Source organism: Heloderma suspectum, chromosome 3 (genome assembly GCF_057233095.1).
Source record: "Heloderma suspectum isolate Gila_16-S chromosome 3, 16-S_ref, whole genome shotgun sequence".
Lineage (NCBI taxonomy): Eukaryota > Metazoa > Chordata > Lepidosauria > Squamata > Helodermatidae > Heloderma > Heloderma suspectum.
In genome coordinates this window covers 206321725-206348830 of record NC_139460.1, presented here as the reverse complement: position 1 = coordinate 206348830, position 27106 = coordinate 206321725, and the positions used below count along the sequence as shown (strand labels likewise).

Here is a 27106-nt window from a genome sequence, read left to right as displayed (position 1 = left end):
ATATTGAGACATCGTTCTTAAATATAACCAGAGGAGAAGAAAACTAACTGAAACCAAACCAAACCCCTCCCTCACCAACTTGGAAATGGCTTCTTTCTTTATGGCTTCTGCAAAGTAGTGGGTCAAAACCAGAAGCAGCTGCATGCACAACCTTTTGCCTGATAAATATAATTTGTACAAAGGAGGAACGCCTATGTACACTGAGGTTCTGGATGTGGCTCGGAAAAATATTTGTATTGCTTCACAACGTCTCCTGTGCAGTGCTTTCCATTGGAGCTCATTCATATAGTCAGCTGCAGGTCATATAGGGCCACCCCATTCACAAACAGCTAATGTGGGGGGAGGATTTCAGTGACTGCGGAGGTGCGGGGGGCGGGGGTTACATTTTCCAAAGATTTGTTTGGTTGGCTTACCATTGTCAGTGGGTGGTAGTAACCCTTTCCTTTTTCCTTTTAAACATTTTAAAGTGCTGGCACCATTCTCCCCACCCCCCAAAGAATGCAAGTTAAGGTGGGAGGAGACGGTCACTGCCAGTGATAGGGGAGGGGCTGTAGCTCAGTGGTAGAGCGCCTGCTTGGCATGCAGAAGGTCCCGGGTTCAATTCCCAGCATCTTCAGCTTAGAATCCTGCCTGGAACCCTGGAGAGCCTCTGCCAGTCAGTGATGGCAATACTGGGCTAGAATGACCAATGGTCTGACGCGGCATAAGGCAGCTTCCTACGTTCTTATAAGCCCCCAGCTTTTTGACAACCCCTCACCTCCCAGTTTTGTTTCCCCCTGAAATTCCTTCTCCCCAGATTTGAGCCAAAAAGGATCTGCTCATTTTTCACTCAGCCCTAGCTAGTTCGTACGTCTGCGTACATCACTTGATAACTGCATCATTGGTGGACAAGCCATTGTGGATCTAACACCACACATAGGGCTAATTGAATTGGCCCGTCTCACCCAGCAGATCTGTATGCAAGGTATGGCCACAGCAGATCTTTGCCTCCCTCCCTCCCCCACCCACCACAAAAGAAATTTGGCGCAGCTCTAGCATTGTCTTTGTGAGGCTTGTTGATGTGTTGATATGAACTGAGGACTTCTTGAATGAGGGGCTCACTTCCCCAAAACAAAACTTGGAAGTGAGGTGCTCAACAGTGATTCCAGATGGGTTGTGGAGCAAGCATCATAATCAGAGTTCAGGACATACCCCGGAAATAAAGCTGGTGTCATGAACCTGGACTGATTTCCTTCCTTTTTGACAATGCTAAATCTCATGCCATCCTGCAGAGGGCTTTCTTCCCCTTCAGAAGCGAAAGTGCAAAAGACTAGACTTTCATCTTCATTGTTCTTCAATTGCTCTATATAATGGCAAAACAAAAGTGTTCTCATCTGGCTCTGGATAGCTGGCCAAGCAGACCATCTGGGGACAGCAGCATGTGTGGTCTCGCAGCCCGGCTGTTCAGAAAAAGACCGGAGATCTGTCGCCGACATTTTAGCAGATAGCAGCGCCAGGCTCACTGGCCTGACGTTATAATGAAAGAGTTGTCAGGCTCTTGACTATGTCTGTGGAAAGAAGCATGCCACCATAATAATTACCTGCCTTTGTCCTCTTATCAAAGGTTAGGAAGCAGATTATTGACTCATAAAACTCAGTGACACTGCTATTAGCCTGCAGCCGCAAAAGCCATGGATGGGAAAAGACAGAGAGAGAGAGACAGAGAGAGACAGAGAGAGATCATAAATAACTTAACTATGCCAGTTATCATCCATGTTTAGCCACAAGTAAACTAGCATGGACCATTTTGGGACTGGAGCTATCTTGAGTCAACCCTGCCCCTCTCTTTAGATGTATGAAGACTGAAACCTTTAATCAGTTTAATAGGTAGAATAATAAACTAAGATTGAATCATCCATGCACCATGAGGGTAAGGGAGCAATCCAGGAGGATGGCTGAGAGGCCGTAGGATGCAGCAAAACTGCTGCTCTGCTGGCAGATAGTGAGGCCTGCTAGCTGGATGGCATATGTGCCACTTGAGGTTCCCCCCGCCCCCGAGTGTGGCAGCGGAAAGTTCCACAGCTGATGCTGTCCTGCTGATGGTGGAGGCCAAAACAGGACATTCCTGTGTGTGTGTGTGTGTGTGTGTGTGTGTGTGTGTGTGTAGACCATGGATCCAGAGGATCCTAAGGCCCTGAAACTATGCCAGCTGACATGTCTGGAGCTGACATAATTAATTCTCATTGTAGTCAATGGGAACGGGTGGGGGGTAGACAGGGATAAAGGGAAAAAAATGAAAGTACTGCCAGGGTTTTGGATGTGGCAGTTGCTCCACCGTGGAATTCCACCCCCCTCCACCCCCCCACAGACACACCACCCATAGGATGGCTCTGCCTATCAGAATGAGCTCAGGATTGTCTTCTGAATAAGTGAGCACAAGATTGGTGGTGGCCAATTTTGATCAGTGAAGCTGCGAACTAAAGGCACAATTTTGAGTTTTAAACTATCATTTTTACTCTGGAGAGTTAGTGAAATTTGGAGTGAAATACAAAAAGTAGTAAAAACAGCCTAAATTCTTTAATCAGTTGACAGCTATCTAAATATTTCTGCTTATACGTAAAGAATACAAATATTCAATATTTTTATTTTTATTTATATGCAGATCTTCAGGTAAAGGCTACCACTTTTTCCACAGTTGATGGATCATGTAAGCAGGACCAAATTCTAATAGGCATTTACACATGCAGTCTGTGAACGTATTAATGTTTACATGAACACTGAAGGAGGGTGCGTGAACCTGAGGTTTCTTCCCTTGCCTTGACTTATATGCAGTCTACATGCTAAAGATGTGAGTTAAGCAACCCACTCATAGTCAATCAGAATCATGGTTGCCAGAACCAATGTCTTTTTCTTCTCCCATTCCAGGCTGGCTAGAGAGGATTCCCTTACTTCTTGTAGGCAAGACATAACATGAAACACAACCTGGTTCCCGTTTTCAAGGGTTACTCTAAGACAGAGGCAGGCAAAAAATGTTCTGTTTAGGGCCACATGCTGGTGGTGGGTGGGGCCAGAACCAAAAGTGGGTGGGGCCATCTCCCTCTCTTTCTGCCACCCTCTTTTCTCTCTTACTCTCTCTTCCTCCCGGCCCAGCAGGGTCCCAGCATGCTGATTGCTCTTGTCAGAGATCTGCACTGATCACTTGCAGAGGGCTTTTGAATTAGGCCGAGGTCTGCAAGTTGCCCAATGCTGTTCTGAGAAATAGGAAGGAATAGCAAATTAAGTTCCCTGATAATACTTTTCCCCCAAGATACGGAAGAAAATTTATTTTACTACAGGGGGTTTCTGGATTAACTTACATTACCTTTTTGGTGTTTCTGATATAACAACTCTGCCCAGGTTTGTCATTAGAATTCCATATGTCCTTAAATGTGTTTAAGCTATAGGAACACTTTCACAAAACTTTGTAGGAGGCCTAAACTAGTATCTAGGCCTAAACTAGGCTATTTTTTAAAGTTAAAATATTTAAATATGGGCCACAGTCAGGAGGCCTACACATGTGCCCAGGAGGGCTTGAGGCCTCAGCTTCACATTCAACACCCACACCACCCCATCAATGCCTCCAGTAAACCATTTCTGAAACTCACTGAAACTAGAAGCACCTGCAGCCGAATCGGGAGCCTAGATTTTAGAGCTCATATTTGGGCTTCAGTGTCTGATAGCAGCAGCACAAACAACTTAAGGACCAACCCTAGAGGGCAAAATACACAATATCTCAAGTTATTTGGATTTATAATACATTCTCAAAGGAGAGGGCATTGCTGAAATATCTGGGTCTATTTTTATTGCATATGTTTTGTGTGACAGTGATATTTATTTTTCCATAGAGTTTTGGAACTGTTTACTTGGGATTGAGTATAACTGAAACTTTGAAGATTTATAACCGTTTACTGGAGCCACCTCTGTATTGTCAATGTAACTTGTGTGCTGAGAGGTCTGTTCCCGAGAAGTACAATAGTCAGAGTTCCATAGGCACAAACAATACTTACATCTATCCTGTGTTTGCTGTATACACATATCTATGGGCACATATAAGGGTCCATCTAGATTCTAGATGGATTCTTATATAGATTATAAGGATCCAGACCAATATTAGTTATGGCTTTTGAATTTAGCCCTTCAGGGTCTCACATAGATTTCTACTTCCAGAGATCTCATCACTGGAGAAACAAGGAGCAAAAACAGTCACTTCCTTCCTACAAAGTATCACAAGGGTACCCTAGGCAAGATGCCGTTCATGCAGTGAATGCAGTTCATTGCAGTTATGTCAATGTCTTTAAAGAAGTAAATAGGTGTGGAGGGGACCTATCCAGATTGGGACCTTGGTGTGGGGTACTGGGTTTTAATCCTTTGCCCTGTACTGTGGTCTTGATATGTATTGGTGGGGGGCAGGGGGTGCTTGATATTTGCATTGGAAGAAAAGCCCGTTTGTGTTAATGGGAGCTTTTATTCCAATACAAATAGCAAGGGGCGGGGGGGTAGGGGAGTGCTGATCAGGTCCACAGCAGAGTGCAAAAGGTTAACCCCTCCCTATCCTCCCACCAACATCCTGATTCAGACTGGGCCCTAAGCCTGCTATTTACTTTTAAAAAGCAATTCACACCGTTGCTAATTGCATTGGTTTGGCCCCCAAAATATGTCTTGAAATTACACTTAAACAGTCATATCTCATTGTATTAAGCCAATATATGAACAAGCCTTTTACCCAGCCATGTAGCCCCTTCACCCCTACCATAATGACAGGAGTGAACAAGCCAGGAAATCTTCAGTTAACTATAGTTTCTGTTAAGTCCAAACTGGGGAACTATGGTTAATGGCTTAAGAAAAAGCCAGGATATTAAACCAGCTTCAAACCATGGCATCATATCCTGGTTTGTTCTGAAACCTTGTTTACAGGAAACAGTAGTTAATGGTTAATAGTTAACAATATTAATAGTTAACAATAGTTAACTCACTCACACATAGGGAGGAGCAAAGGAGATAAGTTCACAGCCAAAGATTGTTTATATCTCTGCTTATTAAGCTAAAATACAGTCATCTGAATATGACCTTCTATGTCAGGAGTGCAGACCCTCAGGCCTGGCAGGGGCCCCAATCCAGTCCTCTGGAGTTCCTCAGATGGCCACACACCCTTTCCCCTGATCACCAATCGTTTCGTGGTTTCCTGGCTTTTGTGCTGTTTTTTCCCCCATTTTAGAAGGTTGAAATGCCTCTCCTAAAGCTTAGTCACAGGCAGTAAGAGGTGTTAAGGAAATAGCTAAGGCAGGTTAGGTTGAACAGTCAGAAATCAATGAAAGCACATCACGGCTGTGGGAGAGACAGACAAAAGTGTGTCTCTCTAAAAGAAAGAAAACAGGATGCATTTATACAGACTGAAAGTTGGAGAACAAAGAAAACACACTACGCATGCTCAGAAACCAGTTAGTACTCAGCAACAGTCTTATCAGCACAGCAACCTTCTTATCTTTAGGGATGAGTTACTTTGGTGGATAGGAATTTCTTGCTTATGAGCAAGTTACAATTACCTTCTCATGGTCAGACACACACACACACTCACTCACTCAATCCCATCAGGCACCTTGGTTGGTTGCTTGGACCAAACTACTTATAAGGCCTAGTCAGGCCTACCTTCACAGAAGTTTAAGCTAAACTATGCTGGTATTTTGGCCCCACCCCTTTTGCCTTCAGCCCTGCCCACCACTGGAAAGTGGCCCCCAATAACTTCTCTGAAATTGAAGTCAGCCCTTGGCCGGAAAGAGGTTCATCACCCCTGTTCTATATGCTCGTGATATTCCCCAACTGTTGCTTACAACCCATAAGGCTGTCATATGTTCTTAAACTAGAGGAGATGGAACATGATCAAATGATTCTCAGAGGATTACAAGCTGTGTGGGGTGTTTTTTTTTTTAAACCCTGATTTGTCTTGGCATAAGTTCTTACTTACTCAGATAAAGCAGCTAAGTTTCAAGAAAAGTATGTCAATAAATACTGGGCTGATTCCCAAACTGGAGCTGCCTGAGCCTGTATCAGTTATATAGCATATATATTATGTGCACTGGTCTGCTGTTGGGTCACCTGAGAGAATCCTGGCTGGTGTTTCCAGAAAGCTGGGGGGGGGGGGCGGAATTCCCAACCCAATACCCACTCTTGTTTGGCTGTGCAAGAAAAAAGTCTGCCAGTTGGCACCTTCTCCAAGATCTTCACAGGATACACTTCTGCATTTAGAAAGTCAAGAAATTAGTGTAAATGGAGCTGCCTGCCAAATGGAAAGCAATTTGGCACTGAAGTTCATAGCCTAAGTGGGAATAAAAGGATATCCTCCTCAGTTCTACTGATTGAGCAGACAGCGTGGGAATTAGCTTCTTTCAGGCTTATTGTTTTGACACAGCATAGCGGTAGTGTATGCTGGTCTCCAGTTTGGTTGACTTCTGCTTTCAACGCAGAGTATCTTCATCCCATAACATCCATGGAGCAGCTCCTGTTGCCATGACCTATCAGCCTACATTTTCCTGATGAGTCTTTTTCATTGTATAGGACATGGCTTCTGATGCAGCATGACACAGTGTGACTGTGAGGAACTGGAATCTTAAGAACATGCCTTCCAGGGTAGCCATGTGGTGCTTCAGAATGCCTGTAGCGGAAGGGTCACAGTTCAGAATGGGGAGAGTATGACTTTGCAGGTGCCAGTTTTGCAGTCAGAGAGGCATTCTGAACTCCTGGTGGAGAGCAGTGAAGTTGTGCCATCAGCCTGCTGCCCTCCAGTCAGCTCACCTCTTACCTTTTAATTGAGATGGATGAAACTGTGCTTTAATCTTTAGACCAATGTTTCCCAAGCTTCAGGTTGTTGATGCACAACTGAATTAAAATCTCTTACACTGGGCAAGCTGAGTGAGGGATGGTTCACTCATGCATACACCGACAGGTGAATGAGCCTCACATGTAAGCCATCACCTCATTGCTTTTTAGCGCAGTCACTTCATGCAGTCAGCTGTGAGGCATCCAGTGTTATACATGTGTTTGTGAACTGTCCCTTAGTGAAGGATTTTATGTATGTATTTATTTGAAATTCTCTTTAGGCTGCCTTTAAAGATAGAACCCTCCCAAGGCAGTGTAATGATAAAAGAAACAATACAAAACAATAACATCCAACAAAAACAGTGATTACAACTAAAACGAGCAGCCCCCAAATTAAGAAAATGCCAGCAAAAACAGGTGAGTCTTCAGACCTTTCCTGAAAGGGGCCTGATGAACCCCTGATAGAAGTTCATTCCGAAGGTGCAGGCCTGAAAAGATTGGCCCTGCTCAGACATCACGCTAAGCCATGATGGTTAGGAGTTTTGAGCTAACCGTGTTGGCTTAGTGTGGTGACTGAGCAGGCATCTGTCCCAACCATGGTGGTTTATTGACCACCGACTAACCACGTTCACTAACCACTTGCTGCAAGATAGTTAGGCTCTACCATGTCTTAGCATAATGTTTGAACGGCCCCCGTGGTTAATTGACTGCTGCCATAGAGTTCCATGGCAAGAGCAGCCAAAGAAGGAGTAGCCACCAAGCACCAAAATGGCCAAAAACACAAAGGCCATTGGGATGCATGGTCACCCATCTGGAAGACTGTGGGTTCCTGCGGGAGGGAGGGTGGTTAGAGAATGGTTAGTCTAACTATGTTGCGGAATATGGTTACCTGCATGTGTGGCAGTAGCACTCGCAGTGGTTAGCAGTATCATAGAATCATAGAATAGTAGGGTTGGAAGGGGCCTATAAGACCATCGAGTCCAACCCCCTGCTCAATGCAGGAATCCAAGTTAGAGCATCCCTGACAGATGGCTGTCCAGCCTCATCTTGAATGCCTCCAGTGTGGGAGAGCCCACCACCTCCCTAGGTAATTGGTTCCATTGTTGTATTGCTCTAACAGTCAGGAAGTTTTTCCTGATGTTCAGCCGGAATCTGGCTTCCTGTAACTTGAGCCCGTGGTTCCGTATCCAGCACTCTGGGATGATCGAGAAGAGATCCTGGCCTTCCTCTCTGTGACAACCTTTCAAGTACTTCAAGAGTGCTATCATATCTCCCCTCAGTCTTCTCTTCTCAAGGCTAAACCATATACCATGGTTAGCCTAACCTCCCTTCCCCAATGTGCATCTGAACAGGGCCACTGTCTCCCTTATTTCACCAAGCTAACCATCCTCGGCAGTGGACAGGTGAAAAAGACCTCTGTTGATGATGTCAGAGTGAGGGCAGTCTGCTTCTTGTGAAGGTAGTCCTTTAAGTAACTTAGGTCCAACCCGTTTAAGGCTTGGATTGAGAGAGCAATTGTATTGGGAGCCTGAGTCATCCCCTCATTCCAAGCAGAGACCAGAGCTTCAGTAGGACTGCCAGCTAAACATGCAGGAGAATCCCCAAGGGAGAGACCTCAAAAACCATCCAGATTTATCAACCTCTTGGGGCGGACTACCACTCGTGCAGAGGTTCTAGGCAGCCTGAAAGTCAAAACTGATTAGGTAATGATATGTCTGTGCCAATGGAGTCATTACTGGCTCTTCCTCCACAGATCATTATTCTCTGGTCCAGTACAGAAAACCAAATCTAAGGTATGTCCTGGCACATGCATTGGGCCAAATATTAACTGACATAGGCCCATGGTTAACATAGTTAACATAGGCCCATGGTTAACTCTGAGCTCAGAGCTCAGGGGCTCTGAGCTGCCCCTGTCCGTTAGGATCTGAGTAAGTCCTGCATAGTTTGTGTCATATAAATATAGCCATATATTTAAAACAAAAATACATATATGTGAATAAGCCACAGTGAAGACAGTACACATAAAAGCATATATTGTGGTGAGTGAGCAATTTCCCACTAAGTTATATCTAACAAATAATACTTGCATATCCAGGAATGGGCTATTAGGGTGTGATTGCAAGGTCTGTCTGGTTTGTATATTTGACGCATTTCTGCATAGGAAACTATCAAATTACTCTGACTCTCTTGTGAACTATCCCCTTCATGGGTTCCCAGCGCAACTCTACTAAGTAAGCAAGTTTCTTAAGAAAGAAGAGATAACGTTATCTTGATGCAGGCTGATGAGGCAGGAAGAGATAATGGCTTTTAAGGGTAATCTGCTGGTGCCTATCACCTTTAATGCTCCTGAGGATTCCCAAACTCCTTTCCAAAGCAACAATCTAGTTTTATTAAAAGACACAAAAGCATAGAACAAGGAGGACGGAAACTGCTGTATTTTCTCTAATATGATATAAATGTGCCCCACAATGATCTCCAAGATCCACCTACACATAACAGCGCTGTCTATGCATGAGGTTGAAGCAGCAAGGGCATGAAGACAGGTATTCTTGTTGACTTCCCCAAGAGCTTTCTCCCACTGGAACACTCTGCCATTGCAGACCTGCCAAATAAAAGTCCAAACCTGAGCTCCTGTCAGTAGTAGTATAAGACCGAACAGGTTTGGCTGGCCTTTGGGTCTCAGGTTTAGGAAGATGGAAGACGGCAGGGAAATGTCAATTAATTTTAATTGAATGATATCTTACTCTTTTTTGATGGGTGGGCTTCTCCCCTCCTCCGTAACACCCCTCAAGCCTTTAGGATAGGGAGGGTTATAAGAATGAAGCAGCAGTGAAGAAGCTCAGCACTAGCACCACTCCCCTGGGCATAGGGGTCGTTCTCTGTGCTAGCCATGTAGCCACTTCCTTACCTTTCCCAGTAACTTGGGGTTTAGGCTATAGACGTGGGGTGATCAGCACTTCAGGCACTTGGGTGTTAACCACAACAGTTTACCAGTAAATTAAAGCAAGCAAATTACATTACAGGTTTTTACACAATAGAACTGCATGATACACAAAACATTAAGAGAAACTAAAAGTTGCAAAATGGAAGTTCCTTTACTCTAGCTTTACTTAGAGATCTCCAGGCTGGTTCTTCCTGCTCCCTCTTCAGGCTCTGGTCTCCCCAACTCTGCTCTTAGTGCTCTGGTCTTTCTGACTCTCTTTTTATACCCTCCTCCCTCAAAACCAAAGGTACTGCTTCAAACCTGAAAAAATGAAGCTTAACTGGGGAAATGAACATGACACTTAACCAGAGAAATGAAACTATGCCTCTCAGGGTTACCTCCCCGCCCCCCAAACAAAAAAAACAACAACCCAGGCCTGTAGGTCTGACCTTTTTCCTTGCCTCTGTAGGCCTCAAACCTTCACACCCCCATGGGCCAAAGTGTGGAAATGCAGATTTTGAGGAGATTTGTGCAAATGTGCACTTGTGTAATGCTCACTTTTGCATGCAAACACAAGTTCAAGGAATTCTGAAAATTTCCCAAGAATTGCATTCCTGCTCACATTTGGGGTTGTGAACAGGACATGTTTGAATTATTTATGAACAGGAACAAAATTCTCGTACTTCCTTAATACTGGGGCAGGTGAGGTGGAGGATAGGGCAATTGCTCATTATTCTACTGAGACTGCTGGAGGAGGGCAGGGGAAGTTTATGCGTGGCACTCAGCAGCTGCATGCCGTGCCCTGGAGCAAATGTACCTGGTTGTGTGAGGGGATCTCTTTGCCACAAGTGGATAGTAGGTTGCTGCCCCATTTGCCCCCAATATAGAGCTGCCACTGGAACCAGGTTCCCAACCACATCTTAAACTAGAAGACCATTCAGAGCTGTATGATGTGCAACTATGATAGTACTGTTCAGAAAGCAATGGTCTAATTATTTCAGTCAGTTAGAAAGGACAAAATGTGCCAGTGTGGAGAGCTCCTGTTCACGATACTCCATTCCATTCACCCTCTGTCCTGTTTTTCCATCCTCCCCTCCGCCCCAACTGTCAACTACCATTCTGCGGACACTGTGTTTGGTCCTCCTTGAGCTGTTCCCCTCCCTGCCCCCTGGTTTTTTCCCCCCTACATATTTTTCTTCTACTTGTGCAGACCATGGGCTTTCCCTGATCCTATCGATATCTTCCCCTTGTGCATAAATGGTGCCATTTTAGCTACCTAAGGACCAGAACTCAGAGAATTGAAATCATTCTTGGTATATATGATGTCACTGTTTGTACTGCAGTAGTACCCAGAAGACCCATACCAAGAAGTATGGGCCCCATTGTGATGGACATCGTGCAGAGACATTGTATGAAAGTGTCATCCTCATTCCTTAGTTGCTTGTCGTTATTACATTTTTATCCTGCCCTTCCTCCAAGGAGCTCAGGTTGGTATACATTGTCAGCCCCGTCTTTTATCCTTACAATAACCCTGTGTAGTAGACTAGGGTAAGAAGTAGATTGGTGCCCAAGGTCTCCCAGTAAGCTTTGTGACTGAGTGGGGATTTGAACCCAGGTCTACAAGTCCAGCAGTCTATCCACTACACTACACAGGCTTTGGTACATTCTTTCAGTAAGCGAGGTGAGAATTGCGAAGTGTGCACACCAGAGCGTCCTTGGTTGTGGCCCTTAACCACACTGCTCTGGGACTGCTCACAGAGGCACTGCTCTGGGACAGATGCCAGATTTCTTCCCTTTACTCATTCCAGTGTCTGGTTACAGTATTCTTATTTCAGAAAACTTAGAAAAAAATCTTGATTTTGTGCTGACAGTTTGAGATCTTGATTTTAACTGATATTTTAAATGGTTTCAATGAGACGTTTTACTCCTCCTGCTTTCTTGTTTGTCTTAATTAGCTTTTTAAAACATTTGTGTTTTATTGATTTGAACATTACATCAAGTAAATTTTAATAGACAAGCATCACAAAAAGTCGTATCTGTATGTGTCTTGCTGCATAGTTGGTGGCATACGAAGATGAAACCAGAACCAGCTTTAAAAGCAAAAAAGGAAGATCGTCTCTTGCTTTGCTTTATTCTCCCATTTTCATTATGAAAGGCAAATGTCTATTTTTGCAGGAAGGAATGGATTTAACCCTGTCAAGGGCGCATGTCATTGATATTTTCCCTGTATGGTCAAACATCTCGCGTGAAACGTTTGTTCTTTTTTATTACATTTGGACTCCAGTTTGTGCACTTCACCAGGCCCCCATATCTGTATCATTTACAGCAGGAGTGGGAAGCACATGCAACCCTGTCACGTCACCACAGTTGGCGGCAGCAAAACTTTTCTTTCTTTCTTTCTTTCTTTCTTTCTTTCTTTCTTTCTTTCTTTCTTTCTTTCTTTTTACAAAAAATTGCACTTGTAGCACTCCATAGCACTGGGGGGGGGGGCAATTTTAGCCCCCAAACAAACTGAATATAACCCTTGGAGTACTACGAAGTAGTTTGCTGCCAATTTTTCCCCTGGTGCCTTGCACATTGTGTGGCACCCTGTGGGCAGGGGGGGTCTGGGGGGCAAAAATGGCCCCTAGAACTCCTGAAGTTCTAGAACTCCTGAAGTTGCCCACCCCTTACTTACAGAATCAGGAAGTGTGGTTGTATATGAAATGCATGCAGGGATGCATCATGTTACCTGTTGAAACATATGTTAATTTGCTGTCCCCTGCCTCTTTCTCTTGTGTGTGTTTAATTCCAGATGGGATACACTCCATTACATGTTGGCTGCCACTATGGAAACATTAAGATAGTTAACTTTCTCCTCCAGCAATTTGCAAAAGTTAATGCCAAAACGAAGGTGAGCTTCCTCCCTCATCTCATACACCTCCCTCCTACACCTTTGTGTTCATTCTTGATTTGGGGGATGGGGGTGGGGAAGTGTTCCCTTTGACACGCCTTCTTCCCATTTTCTCTCCTGTCTAGAATGGCTACACCCCTTTGCACCAAGCAGCTCAACAGGGGCACACCCATATAATCAATGTCCTGCTCCAGAATGGTGCATCACCCAATGAGCTCACTGTGGTAAGAGAAATGCAAGAGGGATGATATTCTTGGCAGGAGTTTTTCCAGCCTATATATCCTTTCCCTCTGGTAACCACTGCTGTTTCACTTTGACTGATTATATTGATTTTATAGAAGTCCAGTGAGAAAGAAAATGGTGGGAGTGAACTGGTACAGCTAGCCTATTCCCACATGTGCCTGCACACCCACAGACACACTATTATACCACAGAAGCTATGCATGTTTGCTTGCAGCCACCACTAATTGAACATTCACTCGTAAAGGAAAACAGAATGGCTCATTTATCCTAGGCTTTCTCCAAGGAGAAATCCCCCAAGGTATCCCGCTTGGCAAAGCTGTTCCCAGCTTCTCCTTAAACCCAAGAAAAGCAACCTTTAGCTGTGTACTCCCGTACTCCTGCTCTGTGTCAATCTCACATATCAGAGTCATAATCACCTAGAGTTTTTCTGTCTACATTTAGGCCCAGCAGGCCCTTGGTAGAAGTGTGTTGTCTGGTGGAACTCAGGGCATAAGTACACTACAAACCAAAACTCATTTAACAATCATTTCTTCTTCCCAGGGAACCCTGGCAAGTGTAGTTCTGTGCAGAGGCAAGGGAGTTCTCAGCCCGCTCACCAAGCTACAAAGCTAGGATTCCTTGTAGGGGAAGTCATGACAGATGAAGTGGTATAAAACTAATATAAATTGGTAGTGTGGACAGAGCCTCAGATGAGTCCTGAAATACTGTGTTTCCCTCACTATCTTCTGTATCATGTTAAGAATTGCATCCAGAGTATTCCCTATCTTGGAATTGGCTCTGCAGTTTGGATTTGCCTGCCATCTGTTGAGTTTCTTGTACATCATAGTTACAAATTAAGCAATGACAGCCTCAAAGATTTATGTTTGCACTTCAGCAAAATCTGAACAGTGGACACATTGCTTTTGGGCAAGTGTAAGCAAGACTTAGGTTTTCCATTAGTCTCTAATGTAAACATTCCAGTGTCAACTGCCTCCAGTGGAGTTAAGCACTGGTTCAGACACATTTTATTGAATGTTAGCAGGCTGTACGTCTAGCTAACTCTTTAGCTGTAGATCCTGTTAACATTAATCTTTTTGATGAACTTTTCCATTGTCTAGAATGGGAATACTGCCCTTGCCATTGCCAAACGACTTGGTTACATTTCAGTTGTTGACACCCTAAAGGTAGTGACAGAAGAGACCATGACAACGATTGTAAGTATGACTACATTTCAATAGTATACGCAATATCATTTTTTTCTTTGCCAGAGATACATTTGACTCAATACAATCAAAGAATACAGTTTTGATCAATCTAGAACAGGGCTGGGCAACTTGTCTTCAAAGTTATTTCATGCAGGTGTCTGTTACAATCCTGAAAGTCCCTCTTGTTATTTTCATAAGAAGTTAAACTTTCTAGAAGTCATTGTTACAGAACTAAGCTGGAAATAGGGGCTGCAAAACTTTCCAGTGAGCTCTTCACTGCTGGGAAAGTTGCCCACCTCTGATTTAGGTGGTAACATATGCTCCCTTGGATATTTAGTACAGCCTCCAGCATGATTTCTGTTTTGAGTGCAATATATCAGTACATTTTTATTAGTGCAGGCTATAGGCCATGACAAAAAGGAAAATTAGGTGCAAATTGGCTACATATTCAAATAACAACCAACAAATACCTCAAGGCAAGCAATACATACTGCAATTAATGTAACAAGAGGCCTATAGCCAAAGACTGGCTCATTATTTCCAATCAATATGTGAACTTCTGCCTTCCTCATCTCCGCAGCTTGTGGCCATGTGTACCTCTCTTCCCTGCCCACTGGCTTTCTCATCTTCCAGCCTTCCTTTCCAAGCTCCTCCACTCCCCTGGACTGCTGCTGTCTGCGGCCTCTGTTGCTTCTACACACTTCTGCCTGTTAGCTCCTTTTCTAAGATCAGAGAAAGACAATAGCCCTATTCATGCATTATTAACAATGGGCGGACCCACCATGCAAGCAGGAATGGGGCCGTACTGAGTAGCCCCGCCCCCCAATGTTATGTCACATCTTAGCCTTGCCCATAGGTGTCCACACATCCACTGCAAGTGCCTGCAGCAGGGAGGCACGTATGGAGGCTTCCATGCGAATTCGGAACCCTGTGTGATCAGGCTTCCAAGTTGCGTGGAAGCATATGCACATACAGCTGGACACAGAAAGGCCTTCCTACTGCAGGTGTTTGCGCTGTATGCATGGATGCCTGTGAGAGGAGGGTGGTTGTGATGCAACGTCAGAGGTGGAGCTGCTCAGTATGGCCCTGTTTCTACTTGCCTGGTAATTCTACCCTCCTTTTATTAATGCCTGAATAGGGCTAATTTCAACCAGAGAACTATGTTGAGTGTGCTCAGGCACCACATGCAGGAGAATGGGCTACCTTATGCCTCCCACATGAGGTACAGGCAGCCCCACTTTGAAGTGAATGGCCTTTATTTATGTATGTATGTATTTATTTATATTAATCATACTGCTTAATATAAAAATAATCCTTATATTCTGTTTAATATAATAAAGTCTCCTTGTGTGATCTTGCGCTCTGTAGCATTTCCCACTTCTTTTCAAGTTCTAACTAGATCAGTCTTCCCCAATCTGGTGCCCTCCAGATGTTTTGGACTCCCGTCAGCACTAGCCAGTATAGCCGATGGTCAGAAATCCTGGGAGTTGCAGTACAAAATACTTGGAGGATATCAGGTTGGGAAAGCTGCTACTATAACATTTAGGGGTCTGGCCCTATGTGGTGGGGCCAGTTGTGTAGGTCCTTCCCCCTCCCCAGTCATCACCCCAAACCATGTCAGGTGATGATTCCATAGGAAGGATTCATGAGATTGGTGCCGGGCTTTTAAATGTGACAGCAGTTCTGTGGGCTGATGCCATGGAAGAGCAGGGCCCGTGGCACTCCTGTAACATCTAAAGAGTACTGGGGCTCAAGGTTGTGTGCACAGATCTGAAAATCAGCATCAAGGAAGCTCTTGTAAAAGGACGCTACAGCTTTCAAAGTTAAAACTCACTTCAAATAGGTCGGCAAAGTGTTGTGTATATGAAAGGAAATGGAAATTTATTATAGGAGTTGTGTTTTGTTTTGTTATATTTAATAACAATATCTACTTACTACACCTATGAAACATTTTAACTTAGTAACAAAAATAAATATGGAAATAACTCTGGGAACTAAAATCCATACAGACCACTCAGAGTAAATGTATTGTTGTTTGTGTTGGGTATTTTTTTACCCGTTCTAAATCATGTATCTTCAGTAAGGGTTTGGCAACTGGAAAAACCACTGATGAGAGAGGCTGAAATGTCTTTCTTTCTTTCTTTCTTTCTTTCTTTCTTTCTTTCTTATCATCACACTTTACCAAACAAAAACAAAGGTGCTACATTATGCTATAGGAATTTGTGGCAACACGCACACTGCGGGCTACACCTTCCATGACCGGGAAGGGCTTATTACCACCTTGCTTATGGGAGGCCCAACTTCAGAGACAGATAAACTGGTTTTCCATCACAGGAAGTGGGTTGTTGGCACTGTGCTGGTTGCAAAGGTTGCCACACAAAAAATTTTTAAGGGCCACTTGTTGTCTATCTAACAGCACATACCATGGCTGGTAGTCATAAGTCCATTCTGTCCTATTTTCACATCAGACTGTGCATTTTCTTGAAAAAATCCACAAAAATTTGCATTTATTTTACCTAACATACATGTAAGCAACTCATACTAATATACACACTTTTGTATATTACCCCAATTTTCCATAATCTGTGCATTTCTGTATACAAGTTTCTCTTTGGCTGGTTTGCCAGCTACGGCCTCTCCTGGACAGAGTTAGCTTGGCCACAGTGATCCAGGTGTTAGTAACCTCAATACTGGATTAAAGCAATGTGGGGCTGCCTTTAAGGCTGCTCTGGAAGCTGTAGCTAGTGCAGAATGCAGCAGCTTGGCTGTTGTCAGGAGCTGCCCCTTTTCAGTATGCAACTCCTTTGCTGAGGGAACTGCACTGGCTGCCTATTGGCTACTAGGCCAAGTTTTAAGGTTTGGATACTAGTGTACAAAGCCCTAAACAACTTGGGACCAGGATACCTGAAAGAGCACCTTCTCCTTTACCAATCTGCCCGGTCACTGAGGTCATCAGAGGACATGCTCCTGGTGGTTCCTATGGCCCAATTGGAGTCCTATGGCCTGATTGGAGTCCACCTGGAGAAGAGCCTTCAGTGTGTTGGCCTCCTTTCTGTGGAACTCCCTGCCTCTCAAATTCAGGCAGACACCAACACTGTGTTGTTTCCACCACTTCCTGAAAACAGCTCTATTCTAGGAAGTCTTCCTTGATTGACAAGCCACAGTTTTTATTGGCACTCTATTTTTAAAAACAATAATTTTAATGTGGCATTTTACTCATTTTATCTTTGTATTCTTTTATCTTTTATTGTTCACTACTCCAGAATCTCTTTAGATGAGGAGCGGTATACAAATGTTATAAATAAATAATATATGCATTTTTCTATGCAGTTTTTGAGCCAAGAAATTAGGAGAAGTGTACAGTCCAAAGGATAACTGTTCCAATCTGCATAATAGCCTGGAAAGTGGAAATTAGGTTGATTCACTTAAAAATGCAGACAAAACAAAATTAGTTCCCTTCCTTACTCCTAGCCTGAGTCTCCTATCTGAAATACCTAGGTAATAATACTAGTCTACCTTCCAGTATTATTGTAAGAATTACTGGCACAGTAATTATGTGAAGTGCTAGGAAAAAATGCTTTATCAATATGGATTATTATTAAAACTGTTATTTCTTGGAAAATGACTAATAGTTTTAGTGTAATGTGATGCTCCTTTGTCTTTAACAGGCTGTCACAGAAAAACATAAAATGAACGTACCAGAAACAATGAATGAAGTTTTAGACATGTCTGATGATGAGGGTATGTATAACAGAGCTGCGTCCTATTATTTTAGTGCTTGTTGTGGCATATATCTATGTTAAACACAGTAGACAACTGTTAATTTTTGTTGCTAAAATTCTGACATTAAATCATTATGTTGAAATCAATTTTTCCCCATTTTTAATTGACCTAATGTTTTGTTCACTTAAATTGTGCAGTTCGTAAAGCGAATGCCCCTGAAATTCTCAGTGATGGTGAATATATTTCAGATGTTGAAGAAGGTATTTCTGACTTATTTTGGGGGTGTTGCAGTGGGCTCTGCCCTTCAACAACTTCTTTTTCTATCCTAACTCAATCAATCAAAGCTGCATATACACTACCCTATTAGGGAGCTGTTGCATGCCAGGTGAAAATCCCACCCTTCCTGACCTTAATCTGTTTCTTTCTAGTCCTCTTCAGCCATTCTAGCGCTCTCGTGATAAGGGGAGAGCAGTGATGCGGTCACTGGCTGCACCCCCTCCATCTCATCCCTGTTGCCCAGCGCCACCACAATTCATGCATTGGAGGGTGAAGACTGCAGCAGGGAGGCTGTTCTATGACTATAGGCTCCTCACTTGATTTTGAACCCTGATCTCCTCACTGCAGACCTTCATCCTCCAACTTGTGTAGAGCAGTGGGGCAATGACAGAGGGGGTGGGGCTAGCAAGTGTGTCCTTGCTCTCCCCTCACATGATTCTACTAATGTGAGGGCTAGAATACCTGACTGTTAAGGAACATAGGAAGCTGCCTTATACCGATTGGTCCATCTAGCCCATTATTGTCAACACTGTCTGGCAGCAGCTCTCCAAGGTTTCAGACAGGAGTTTTCCCAACCCTACCTGGAGATGCCAGGGATCGAACCTGGGACCTTTTACATGCAAAGCAAGTGCTCTTCCACTGCACCACAGTCTGTCCTGTAGAGTGTACCCTGGCTGTAATTATTGAAAAGGCAGTTGCTGCTACATTTCTGAGTGTACTGGGATTATAGTTTAGCTTGAGTTGCCAATACTACATCATCACAACATGCTTGAGGCTGCTACAAGGATTATCCCTTTATTTGATAACAGGGGGAACAAGTATTCTATTGGATTGCCCAGTCCAGGTTCTGAGAGGCCTCCTACACTTTTACAGAGATGCAGAAACTAACAGGTGCTTGTTCTGACACTGTGCTGTTTTGAAGGGGAAAACCACATCTAGTGAAATTCTCCTTTCTATCAATGTTTAGAGTATAGGAGGCTTCTCAGGATCTAACACCTACCCTTGAAGGACTGATATTTATTTCAACTGCAGTCCAGTTTACTATGCTTGGGAATATATTGGCAATAAGGAGCTGCCTTAAAATGTTCGAACACTGGTCAGTCGCACCCAGCATTGTTGTCTTTGACTGGCAGCAGCTCTACAGGATCTTAGAAAGAGGCCAGCAAGTGTGTCCCATTTCCCATCAACTGCTGCCTGAGATCCTTTAACCTTCAGATGCCAGTGTTTGGATCTGAGACTTCCTGCATGCAAAGCCTATGCTCTGCCAATGATCTGTGGCAATTTACTCCACACAGATCACGGTACTTATTTCAGTGGGTGGGACCAAAAAATAACTACACTGTGACTGTAGGTCTGGTTCAGTATAAAGCACCAGTAGTAGGTGGTCGTATATATGCAGCTGCCCTTTTTTTCACTAACGTTGCTTATTAATTCTCTTAGCAAGAACTGTGCATTCATGGACATTATACTTTTCATAATTACTGCAATTACTGAGGACAACCCTCTGATTCTGTCCAGATTTCTTTCTTCACTATATTAATTAAATTGCCATTAACCTTTTGGGGGGTATTCTCTTATGTTTCTGTTGCATTTTGTAAAATAAAGAGTTTGCATATTATAATTTTAATCAAACAGATGAATATGGTAGATATTGAAAGCATTGTGGAAGATAACTGACAGTTGGCTATGAATAGGGCATGCATGTGGAAAAAAGCAAAATGGTACTATTTTAATATCTAGGGTCTGTTCTCAACTGTATTCTAGGTTCAGGGATTACTGATTTAAAAGGCTGGTGATATATGACCTAAAACAAAAGAGCTTTCATTGTTGGGTTTTTTTTAACAAGCCTAGAACTGATGTAGTTAATACAGCTCTGTTATGAAGCAATATCCTTCTCTGTGTAGTTCTTTGTACTTGACAGTAGACCAGACTTGCTTGCTTAATTGATAATTTGACTGCTCTTGGTTTACAATCACCTTGAAATGTACCTTGAGTCACACATACCTGCAAGGTGATAAGAGCAGAAATTAATTTGTCCAGTGTGGAGAGTGCAAGTTGAGACGTAAAGAAATAATGTTTGAATTCAACGACTACGTAGTTGGCTTTGGATTTTGGAGTGGTGGACAGATGTTACCTGGAGACTAGCACAACCTGCCCATGTGCTTGCTTCTGCACTCCCGCATTACCTGCTCAACCAGTATATTTGTAAATAAGATTATTACAGCTTTCAGTGTTCTCCCCTCCAAAAAGGGCATATGCTGAAATGTTTCCCCTGAGCTTCCCACTGCTTGAGGAAGATGGTGTTCAAAATAGTATTTACTAGGCACCCTGTATATGATGCTTTGTGAAGCCTAATATTCTTTGTGTATTTGGACTACCATACCAATGCTATACCTGTGAGCAATGTTGTTGATGATATTTGATGCTGCAAAGTGTGGGGTACGTGATTTAAAAGCTTGTGCATTGCTCAGATTCTAAGGACACACCATCCTAGTTTTAATGGACTGAGCAAGGTGGTCTGCCACTGCTGAGGAGCAGCAGGAGCCTCTGCTACCTGCCTGCTCTCTGGGGGGCAGGAAGGACTGGAGCCCCTTCAGTGGGGTCCCCTTCCTGGATGCCACACCACCACCAAGGTCAGTGGTTCCTCATCTGCCTCAAAGAGACAGGAGAGCAGGCAGTGGCAGCAGCGGCTGCTCATCCTCTTCCTGCAGACATCACTGATCACTCACCAATCCATCCACTGCACAGAGAAAGGCGGCACGTGAGTGAGCAGGCAGCAGCTCATGGCATTTTTCACCACTTACTTGGTCGCCTGCACAGGCAGGCAGGCAAAGCATCAGGGATGGTGACAAGGAAGAGCACTAGCCACCACTGCTGTCTGCCCTTTCCCCTCCATGGAGGAGGAGCGGGAGGAGGAGGAAGAGGAAAAGATGTTGAGATCTGTGCTGACAGTGCTGAGCAGAGGGGTCTCCATTGGAAGGCTTCTTGCCAAGGGACCTGCAAGCCTGGAGGTGTGCCGGAGACTGCACTGCATCAGGAAGGTAAAAGTTGGTTGTTGTATCCAATTGTGTCTGCCCAGTAGCGGAACAGGCACCACTGGCAAAATGGATTTTCCCCTCCCCGTTCAGTCTTTCGTCTGTCCTGCCAAATCTGCTCTGGAGGGTTGGGGGACACACCAGAGAAGATTTGGGGAAGAAGGGGGAGAGAGGGGGAGAGAGCAAGGGGAATTCCCATGATGCAATTTTGGGTGGAACCCAACCCATGTTATGCCGGTAGCATTTTTCATAATCAGCATGTTTTACAGACCTTGTTTTCCTTCATCCCCACAACTACCGCCTGAGAGATTAGATAATTGATTTTAATATCAGGGAAGAGAGGCTGAGTGACACATGACTTGTTCAAGGTTATTGAGTCTGTATTCATTTGCATTTAGCAAACTCATCCCATTCTAAATGTTTGCTGAATCATTCAAAGTTGCCACTGGAACATCCATCACTAATGTCTGCTGAAGCCCTTCCACAGGAAGAGGAAGACAGTGTAGGACTAGGATACTTCCATATTGAGAAAGCCCAGAGGCTTTCTCTGCTGGGGCAGAAACTCAAAGCTTTTTGTCTGCAAACACATCACTACTAGAAGAAGACCTGCTGCAAAGAACTATGGGATAGCTTCCCAGGATAGTTGAGTTTAGAAATGGAGACCCAGTTTTCTGATTCCAGCACAGGTTTGATGTTCACTGTGTTGCATAGGGCACGTTGACTACCACTCAGTCTAACCTTTGGGGACAAAAAGAAATAAGACTATGTTGTGACCTGCCCTGAGACATTGGGATAAAGCAAAGAAATTAAATATTTTTTAAAACCCAGGAAGACATCAGAGCTACATTTTTTTTCAGGTAAACATGTTGTGTGAACAGCCCAGAAGAACATTTGTTAATGGAAAAATAGACTTGCCACTAGTCATTTATTAAAAGGTACATTGGCAAAAGCTGAATTTACAAAATCAGCACCTTGGAGGATCAGTCTCATACAAATGAAATTTACATTTGTTGCTAGACTTTACGGATTTTTATAAAATCATCTTAATATCTTGTGGGTTCTTTCCTATAATGTTAAGTAAGTTAGACCATGAAATACCACGATCTTAGAAAGTGCACTGCACAATTTACTTGGTTCTTTCATTCCCCACCCCCACTCCTGCTTTGTACCATGTGGATTGTATGAGGCACATGGAGACATAACCAATGGTCCTAATATGTTGCAGTACATGCTAGGTCATTTTGCCATACAAGTAGGCTGGCCATATTTCCTTGAGACAAAAATGGGATATTGGGATGACAAAAATGGGATGGGGTTATGTAATATTCCGTATTCATGAAAAAGTAATGATGGGCGGAATGATGGTAGAAATAACGTAAGACTCACCCTCCTGGCTCCCACACGCTGAATGGGGCTTAGTGACTGCCTCTTGAATTCCCCGCCACTGCAGACAAGCAAGGGGGTGGCATCTGATCATTGCTAGCTCAAGAAGCGTGGCTTTACTGGATAAAGTAAATGGGACTTCCTCTTTCGTCACGCTAGTAGTTTTACTGCACGCGTTGATTAGCATAGAGCCTTATGATAAACGCGTTCAGTTTTTTTACAAAAAATTAAAAATGGGACAAAATTGACATATTAAAACGACAGAACCGTAGGGAAATATGAAAAAAATGGTACTGTCCCGTTTAAAATGGTACGTATGGTCAGCCTACAAGCGAACTTAGTATCTCAGACTTGTCTTCCAAGGCTGTGATCAGGTGATCAAGGCAGTGATCATCTTCCACTATGTAACACTCTTAAAGCTCTTTTACACATTATGCAGAAGGCAGTTGGAGTTCGTCACTGACTGAGTACACACTCTTCAGGGAGCTGCAGCCAAGCACTGCTCCCTGATGAGTGTAGTTATATGCATCAAATATTTCCAGAGATGTTTTGTCGTGATCACACTATACATTTTTGCTGTACATTTAAAACATCTTAAATGTACACCTAATAATGCAATATGTGGCTGTTAGGCCAGTCATAATATGCCTAATCTCTGGATACTAAAGCCCTAAACAAGAAAGTAATGATAAATGTTTAGAGAGCCCTTGAGTATGTTTACTGAAACTATGACTTGTAGTATCTATTAAATGGTTGTTTACAGGGTCAAGAATTCTTCTGTACTATACTCATTGATTTGGAAATCAAGCAGATCTGAAAAAGATCTCTTCCTTCCTTCTAAACATTTTGGATGGATTTCCATTTCTTTCCCTGTACTGGGAAAGTTCAAAAATTCTACCCCATTTCCAAAAGTCTGACATCTTTACTTGTGACAAGAGTGACCAGAGTGAATTACATTCCAGTGAGTAGCTTTGGTATAAAGAAAGAAAAGAACAAGCTTTCAACCTGGAGAGCTGGACAGATTTTCATAGAAAAATCATCACTAATCTGCTACCCAAGCAATCTTGTACTGAATCATAAAGTGATTGTAGTCTGCAACTTACAAATTTTCCTCTTTTTCCTGATGTCTGGGCAGTGGGTGTCATTGCATGTGTAGCCAAAATGGCACCACTCACCCACAAAAGGGGCGGTATCAGCAGGCTTAGGGGGAACCCTAAGGTTTGCCGAAGTAAAACAAAAATATTTAGAGAGATAAAACCCTAACAGGGGGAGGAGGGCAAAAACAGCCCATTGAGGACTGAGTATGCTCAGGGATATTACACAGCAACCAACTTTAGTAGTGCTTCATCTCTAACCCCTGTCCTTAGCATAGTCGAGGGGGAGAAAAATCCACAACCAGGTGCTTTCAGTCACATTCAGGAATGGATGCATACATTGCACTTCCCTGATCTAAAATATTTCCCAAGCCATCCTACATGTTTTCTTATCTGTACTCTGACCCACCTTTAATACTCATTTCCCCCCTTGTGTATTAACGTACATTGTAAATCAACTACAGCATGGGTGCCATTTGGATGGGGGGTGGGGGCAGGGAATAGGCCAGACCATATAAGATTATTCTTCCTATATAGGATTGCCTATATTTCAGACCAGCTCACTAATTCTACACACTCAGTAATGATGGTAATAAACAATTAAATGGTCCTGTGGACTGGGCATGTAGCCATTTTGCTTAAAAAACGTGTGGGTAAGAGAGTGTTTGACCTGTGGTAATTACGAGGTATACAAATAAAGTAACTACAGTAAATGCTCTCAAAATACATATCTTTTTAACAATTTAACTTTGAATATTTCAAAGGTATATGGTCACCTTTTGTAGAATCCTATATCTGCCTCTTCCCCAAGTGAAATCTGAAATGACATCCAAGCTCTAGAGTTCGTGTAATTCCTACATTTTTGGTAGAGTGCCTAATATATTGTTCGTGGCTGCTATTATGCACTCTGGACACAGACAGCATACTAGGCACACTAGCTACATAAAAAGCAAAACTCTGTTGGCCATATTATAGGAGAATGGAGAGAGCTACTTCCCCTCCTTCCACAAACTTTTAACAGTTTATCATACTCATATTAATAACTGAATGGAAGTGCAAATGGTTTGGAGGTGAGAATTCTTTACATTTCAGGAAACAGGAAACCCTCTTCCCTGATAAGGGAATGGTTTGCTTACATGTTTTAACTCCTGCCAATTATCCCTCCTTTTTTGTATTCAGATCCAGCCATGTTAAGAAAGAAACGTCTTTGTTTTAAATAAACCTGGGCTTTAACATAACTTTCACTAAAAGTGTTGCAACAGTTCTGTCCTAGCCAAAATGCCCCACATTTGTTAAATCAATAAATTCAAAAGTCTATGAGAATAAGGGAGTTTTAACTTTATGTGGGGTCCTCTTAGTTGGGATACAATAGCTGGAATATTCAAGTAAAGAGCTAGGTTGCTTGATCCTTTAATTAAAAAACACACACAATGGAAAGTCATTTGTTTTACCAATAATAGAGTAATATGAAATTGTTATTGCATCAAAAGATGAGACTGACTATATAAAATAGGGCACAGGAAGAACTAAACAATGAGATTAATTGAACAATCACTTTCTCTAATATTTCCCTCGATGTCTGACTTATGATAAACCAAAGGAGAAGGTTCCCAAAACACAAATAATAACTGTTTCATCAACTACAACAATTGTAATTATTGTCTTATAACAAACACACTATATTTATATTGTACTATCACAGTTATACCCACTTTATAACTATTTGGTTTCTGACTTTTTAATATATATGTGATTCGTTGTGGGTTCTGGCATCAGCTTCTTGGACATTCTTGAAAAGATTAGCTCACTTCAGGCTTTAAGTGTGTGAAGAAGCTCCATGTAGTCAGTGGTTAAACTTAATAGTTAAGCTATAGAATTTATAGCACAAGATGTAGTGATGGCCACCAGCCTGGACAGCTTTAAAAGGGGATTAGACAAATTAATGGAGGGTGAGGCTGTCAGTGGTTACTAGTTATGAGGTAGCTATATATTAGCTCCAGTATCAGAGGCAGTATGCCTCTGTATACCAGTGTCTGGGGAATATGAGTGGGAGGATGCTATTCCCATCATGTCCTGCTTGTGGGTTTCCCATAGCCATCTGTTTGGCCATTGTGGGAACACAGTGTTGGACTAGATAGGCCTTTGGTCTGATCCAATATGGTTCTTCTTATGTTCTTACATTCAGTGCTCTGACATCACACACCTCCCTGCCCCCAACACCTGCACATTGAACATGGATGCCTCCATGTAACATCAAGGCCAGGGAGGCATGACCACTGGCACCACCCCACTTGCTATTAATTGCATTAAACCCCTCCACACATAAATGCTCGTGCATAGGAGCTGTTCTTCAGACATCCATGCTCAATGTGTGGATACTAGGATGAGACTAGTCCAGGCATGTGACACCGTAGGTGGGACCAGAAATTTACTCTGATCATTTTGTGGTACCTCTTCACATGAATAATGCATGAACGTGGCGGGGGGGGGGGTCCTGTGTTTATTGCATAGACAGGACAAGCTTCTTGTCTCTAAATATTCTCTAAATCTTTTGTTTACCTTTGCTCCCTTGACTTTGTGTCTCCCTACGAAATAGTTTGTATCTCCTTTAAAGAAGCTAATCTCTCACTTTTTGCCCCTTAGCATGCTGTGAACACAGCAAATCCTGTGCTATAGCAGGTAACTGTGGTGGTGATACCTGCCATGAATATGCTGCAGGGAATCACAAGAGGCCTGGGGTTGCTGCAGCATGTACATGTGGAACATTCCTCAGAGAACTGTGGAACTACAATCCAGTCCTTCCCTTTCTATTTTCACCTATGCTATACTCCTCTGACAGTTTATATGGTGTTTCAGGGCAGGATCAGAGGGAGACAATGACTCAGCATTGTCCTATTAATGTGTTATTCCTTTCCTTGGTTCCTGCAGGTTTACCTGCAGTACAAGGAGAAAGAGGTTAGAATGCTAATTCCTGCTGTGCCCACACAGAAGTACTTTGGAGAGGAATACCTTCATTTTTCATTCTTCTTCGGTGTAGAGCAATGACCAGCAGTCACAGAGAAGAAGATGGGGGCAGAGAGAGAGAGACAGAGAAAGATGTGGGGGTGGAGAGCGAATGCACATATCCTGTATGCAGCCCAGTGCAACTGCTAATATTTATTTATTCTTTACAAATATCTTAGCCGCATTTCTGTGCATTTACTGAAGGTGGATGTCAGGAGCGCCCTAGCAGCCTCTTTCAGTCTACTCCAATAGCCAACTCAAGACACAGACGAAAGGATTCTTTTCAAGGCTTTAATCCTTTTACAAATTAATGACTCTTTCAGATGCTAATCACCAGCGACTAAGCAATGAACAGCAGAGTAGCCTATGCTCCGGGTAGGCAGTTGGTCCCCGTTTGAAGGAGAATCACTTGAAGACCCTGAACTTATGGGCTAGAGAGAGATCCTCCCTCTTTCCCTTGGGTCCACAGGACGTGGCCATTGCTTGCGCGCCAAACAGGCGCTACGCCTCCTTTCCAC

At 43.2% G+C, this 27106-nt stretch overlaps 1 protein-coding gene and 1 non-coding gene across 2 annotated transcripts in view; both read left to right on the top strand.

Moving 5' to 3' along the window:
* The window catches only part of ANK3 (ankyrin 3), a 320808-nt gene that overhangs the window by 190978 nt on the left and 102724 nt on the right, over positions 1 to 27106 (top strand). Inside the window, exons 19-23 of the mRNA XM_084845353.1 lie at positions 12549 to 12647; positions 12773 to 12871; positions 13988 to 14083; positions 17743 to 17815; positions 17995 to 18057. Coding sequence (XP_084701479.1) covers positions 12549 to 12647; positions 12773 to 12871; positions 13988 to 14083; positions 17743 to 17815; positions 17995 to 18057 — 430 coding nt within the window. The remainder of the gene's footprint in view (positions 1 to 12548; positions 12648 to 12772; positions 12872 to 13987; positions 14084 to 17742; positions 17816 to 17994; positions 18058 to 27106) is intronic.
* Positions 545 to 616, top strand: TRNAA-GGC (transfer RNA alanine (anticodon GGC)). Its single transcript has one exon. It is a non-coding gene; the product is annotated as a tRNA-Ala (tRNA).